The 5,311-nt window shown below is 41.6% G+C and overlaps 1 protein-coding gene across 1 annotated transcript in view; it reads right to left on the reverse strand.

Annotated features, from left to right (window-relative positions):
- The window catches only part of CBFA2T2 (core-binding factor, runt domain, alpha subunit 2; translocated to, 2), a 56,666-nt gene that overhangs the window by 27,676 nt on the left and 23,679 nt on the right, over positions 1 to 5,311 (reverse strand). The window contains exons 4-5 of the mRNA XM_011960581.1: positions 3,040 to 3,257; positions 1,340 to 1,593 (exon numbers count right to left, since the gene is read on the reverse strand). Coding sequence (XP_011815971.1) covers positions 1,340 to 1,593; positions 3,040 to 3,257 — 472 coding nt within the window. The remainder of the gene's footprint in view (positions 1 to 1,339; positions 1,594 to 3,039; positions 3,258 to 5,311) is intronic.

Consider the following 5,311-nt stretch of genomic DNA (forward strand, 5'->3'; position numbering starts at 1 on the left):
AAAAAAAAAAAAAAAAGGCAAAATTAAAGGTATTATAGAAATACTCATAAAAGACAGAAAACAAATTTCCATAAATATTGACAAAATTCAAAATACAGTAACAACTGAATATAGTTTTTCTGTAAAATGATTCTAATCAAATCAACACCAGAGAAAACCAAATCCAGGTGCACAGACATTAGTGGGACATGTGGTGAAATATGAATAAAGTCTATAGATAACAGTGTTGTATGAATGTTACTTTCCTGATTTGATATCTGTATTCAAATATTTAGACGTATAATGTCTGCAGCTTACTTTTCTTTTTTTGAGACAGAGTCTTGTTCTGCCACCCAGGCTGGAGTGCGGTGGCACAATCTTGGCTTACTGCAACCTCCGCCTCCCAGGTTCAAGCAATTCTCCTGCCTCTGCCTCCTGAGCAGTTGGGACTACAGGCATGTGCTAATTTTTTCTATTTTTAGTAAAGACGGGGTTTCATCACGTTAGTCAGGCTGGTCTCTAACTCCTGACCTCAAGTAATCTGCCTGCCTCGGCCTCCCAGTGTGCTCGGATTACAGGCGTGAGCCACCACGCCCAGCCCCTCCTGCCTCATTTTTAATTTTTGTTGTTGTAGAGATGAGGTCTCCCTATGTTGCCCATGCTGGTATCAAACTTCTGGCCTCAAGTGATCCTCCTGCCTTGGCCTCCCAAAGTGCTGGGATTATAGGCATGAGCCACTGAGCTTGGCCTAATTTTTAAAAGATTTATAGAATAACTGCAAAAGGAGCACAGAGAATTCTCACATATCTTCAAACAGTTTTCAAATGTTAACATCTCCTTTGCTTTTTCATTCTCTTTTTCTGAATCATTTGAGAATAGGTGATACCCCTTTATTCTTTTTTAGACAGGTCTCACTCTGTCACCCAGACTGAATGTAGTGGCAAGATCATGGCTCAATGTAGCTTTGACTTCCTGGACTCAAGTGATCCTCCCTCCTCAGCCTCCCTAGTAGCTGTGACCACAAGCGTATGCCACCAAACCTGGCTAGTTTTTAAAAATTTTTTGTAGAGACAGGGTCTCACCATGTTGCCCAGACTGGCTTCAAGTGATCCTTCCACCTCAGCTGGGATTACAGACACCAGTTACTACACCCAGCTGTACTTCTATCATATCATAGCAACAAGGTATCAAATAAGATTAATATCAAATAAGATCAACTATGATTCTAACAGTCTATGTATAATACTGTTTTATCCAATCAGTGGGAAAAAGCAATCATGATATTATTTGACTTTATCATTGAGTTGGAAAGAAATCCAAGAATCCAGTCTGAATTTACCATGCTGCTTAGGTTGCTTACCGAGACTGTGGTGTCTATCACGAACTTCTCGATGCTCTAGCATCTTGTTGGGTTCCCGATACAGGTGAGAAGTTGCAATATCCTCTAACGTGTAATGCTGAAGAGGCGGAGGGGTAGGATGGAATTGGCCCCCGGGATTCATTAGGGGCACAGTGAGAGCAGGACTGTGCCGAGGAGCAGGGCTGATGGTACATACTCTCTTGGCAGGAGGCTCAGGAGCGATTGTATCTCTATCAAAACTATTCTCTTCTCTCCTGTAGAAGAAGCAGAAGTGCATATTTGAGTCTGTCAACAAGTGTTCATGCAGACATTTCCTGAGAACCTAGTGTGTGTTAGCTATTTTGCTATACACTGGCATAAACAGGAAGACTCTAAGGAAAGGTGTGACATGAGGCATGAACTGAACTGTCTTCAGGGGCCAGGCACCTCATATAAATTGCTGACTTATACCAGCATGAAAAAGGAGGTCAAATCCATCCATAACCAGACAGAAACATTAACCCTCATAAAGCAAAGGAGAGACTAAGGAGATGACAGCCTTTTTCTGAGTTATGGGTTCAACAATACTTAGGAAAGTATTAAGGTCAAATTTGTTACCATGGAGGTGAGTTACTGGAAAGAAACTACATGGGAGGAAAAAGGCTCATGTAACAAATCCAATTGTATCTTTTTTTTTTTTTTTTTTTTAAAGCCAGTCAAATTAACCCTGGGTCTAATTGTGTAGTGGCAGGGTTTTTAGTCACTCAGATCCAACTGTAATAAATTTTCTACCTTTATTTATTTATTTTTTTACTTAAAAAAAAATGTCATTAAAGCCTATCCACTATTGTTAAAATATTGCCTTCTTTGATAACCCATAGAATATTTTGATAGCCACTCACAGGGAGTCTTCTAAAATAAATTTATATTAATTTCAATCTCAGTAAAGGTGAGCCATTGGCAAATATTAATAATTAATTGCTATACTTTTTCAAAACTTCTTATATCAGAAAAAAATGCATTTGACATAAAAGGCATTTGGCAGATTGTATTGCTGTCTTTCTTTCTTTTCCTTTTTCAATTCTTTCTATAAACAGCATCCAAGAAAAGGCAGAACTGTATTCCTGAGGCTTCTGGAACAGTTGATCCCATAAATTCTCTAGAGTAGAGTTTCTTACTGGGTGTGTAGGCATCTGAGGAGTTTCTGAAAAATACTCATGCCTGGAAGCTACTCCCATAGATTTTGGATGTATTCTGCAGCGAGGTATTGGAATAAAGCAAAAATAACCATAGAAAGTCTGAGACATTGGGCTGGGCATGGTGGCTCACACCTGTAATCTCAGTACTTTGAGGGGTCGAGGCGGGCAGATCTCTTGAGCTCACAAATTTGAGACCAGCCTGGGCAACATGGTAAAACCCCATCTCTCCAAAAACAAAAAAACAAACAAATAAAAATTAGCTGGTCATGGTGGCACGTGCCTGTAGTCCCAGATACTCGGGAGGCCTCTGAGGTGGGAGGATCGCTTGAGCCCAGGAGGCGGAGGCTTCAGTGAGCAAAGATTGTGCCACTGTGCTCCAGTCTGGGCAATAGAGCCAGACCTTGTCTCAAAAAAAGGTTGAGACATTACAACCACAGCAATCAAATTCTCTTTATTTTATAAGCAAAGGGGAAGGCCAGTGTGGTTCCAGGAAGGCAAGGACAGCAAAGCTCATCTGCTCACCTCTCCGGACTGGGCCTCTTCCCATTTCCATGTACCTCCATGAGCAGCTCTGACGAATCAGCAGGCGATGCAATGCTTGTGTTGAGCAGAAGGTGTTCGTGCTGAGCGAGGTACTGGGATGGGGTCTGCTTGGCTGCCCGAGCGCAGTGCAGCAGTTCTCGCTGCAGCAGGGGAAGGTTGGCCTTGAAAGGAAGAGGCAGTTTTTCCAGTGTTGGGCCCTACACAAGAGGGCTCAGCACCTCAAAGGGCTTTCACAAAGCAGATGATACAAGATAAAAGTCTTTCTCTCCTTGGCAGTCTGATTTTCATATGCTTCTTCTGTGAGTCAATGATATCTCTTATATTGCACCTGAATTACTGGTTCAGTTGTCTCTTGCCCAAATCAGATGTAAATCTGCTTAAGGAAGAGACTGCACCTTATTTACCTTTGCAGCCTAGTATACAGTCGAAGCTCAATAAAGGGTTGTTAAACATAGTAATTTTAAAACATACACTTCTGAAGACTTTAGTGAGTGAGAGAATTACTACTGCCTATGTGGGAGTCATTCCAAGCCCTGGTTTCTCTCTTCTGAACCCCAACTCATCTCTGATAGCACTACTCAACCTTCCTTCATGTTCTGTATAAAAGCTGCCACGGAATTCTGGAAACTGTGATTATTCTAAAACATGGGAGTTTGAAAAGGAGCACTGGGAGTGATATAAAATGTAAAAAGGTAATTCATGGCCGGGGTGGGGTGGCTCACACTTGTAATCCCAGCACTTTGGGAGGCCAAGGCGGGCGGATCACGAGGTCTGGAGATTGAGACCATCCTGGCTAACACGGTGAAAACCCCGTCTCTACTAAAAATACAAAAAATTAGCCGGGTGTGTTGCGGGTGCCTGTAGTCCCAGCTACTCAGGAGGCTGAGGCAGGAAAAGGGCATGAACCCGGGAGGTGGAGCTCGCAGTGAGCTGAGATTGCACCACTGTACTCCAGCCTGGGCGGCAGAGCAAGACTCCGTCTCAAAAAAAAAAAAAAAGATAATTCATTAAGTAGATATTTTTCTCTCTCATACTTAGAAAACCTGTAATAGGAACAAATCACATTTTAAAACCCTATACATCTTTTAAAGCTGAGAACTTGATTTCCTTCATACACAGAATTTACTTTTCCCATTTTTATCAAAAAAACCATAAAGCAGAAATTATATTTTTCTCACCAAATTTAAAAGCAATGCAGGCTGAGCTCATAAGCAAAGGCTTAATCCCAAGGGACAGATGAGCAAGTGAAAGGAGAGTTTTAATACATGCAAGTAGCCATCCCTTCACTGAGGGTTAATTTAGCAGGCACCATAATTAGTGACTGTTTTAAAGCAGAAATAAATTGACAAAACCCTAAATGCTAGCCAAAAAGCTGCCATAACAACCTACCTCATGCTGTTTTCCAAAATAACAAGAGTTAAGAATAGGGAATTTGACTAAATAAAACTCTTTTAAAGTCTGTTCTATAACCTCAATCTTGTTGCAACTGTAAAAACTTAATTGAAAAAAACACCATGTCAGATCTTTACACTGGTGACATGTGTCCCATGATGAATAAAAAACATGCTAATTATTTCCTATTAACACAAATGTCACAAATCTTTCTTGATTCTAGAGTCTTGGGGAAATAATTGTCTACCAGCTCTGACATACATAAAGGAGACCAAGATAGAACCAGCACAGCTGTTTCAGGGCTCAAAAAGGCACCCCAGGCTGCTCAGAGCTGCCGAGGCTTCAATGCCATTAGAACTGAGCAATGATACAGGCTGTGCACCCTAGACTGATGCATTTTCCTGTGCTCCAATATAAGGTTTTAAAAAACTGATATCAGAACTTTAGTAAGATAACCCATCTGTCTGATGCTATTACATTTTCTTAGGAAATGAAAATAGGGTAAAAGAAAGTAAAAGAGGCATATTTATTTGACCAGACAGTAAATATTACAGGCTTTGTTAAGCGGCAAAATTAGATGCCGGGCGCAGTGGCTCACACCTGTAACCTCAGCACTTTGGGAGGCCAAGGAGGGCGGATCACAAGGTCAGGAGTTTGAGACCAGCCTGGCCAATGTAGTGAAACCCCATCTCTACTATAAATACAAAAATTAGCCAGGTGTTGTGGCGCATGCCTGTAGTCCCAGCTACTCAGGAGGCTGAGGCAGAAGAATTGTTTGAACTCGGGGGGCGGAGGTTGTAGAGCCGAGATCGCGCCACTGCACTCCACCCTAGACGACAGAGCAAGATTTTGTCTCCAA

Source organism: Colobus angolensis, unplaced genomic scaffold (assembly GCF_000951035.1).
Source record: "Colobus angolensis palliatus isolate OR3802 unplaced genomic scaffold, Cang.pa_1.0 Scaffold114, whole genome shotgun sequence".
NCBI lineage: Eukaryota > Metazoa > Chordata > Mammalia > Primates > Cercopithecidae > Colobus > Colobus angolensis.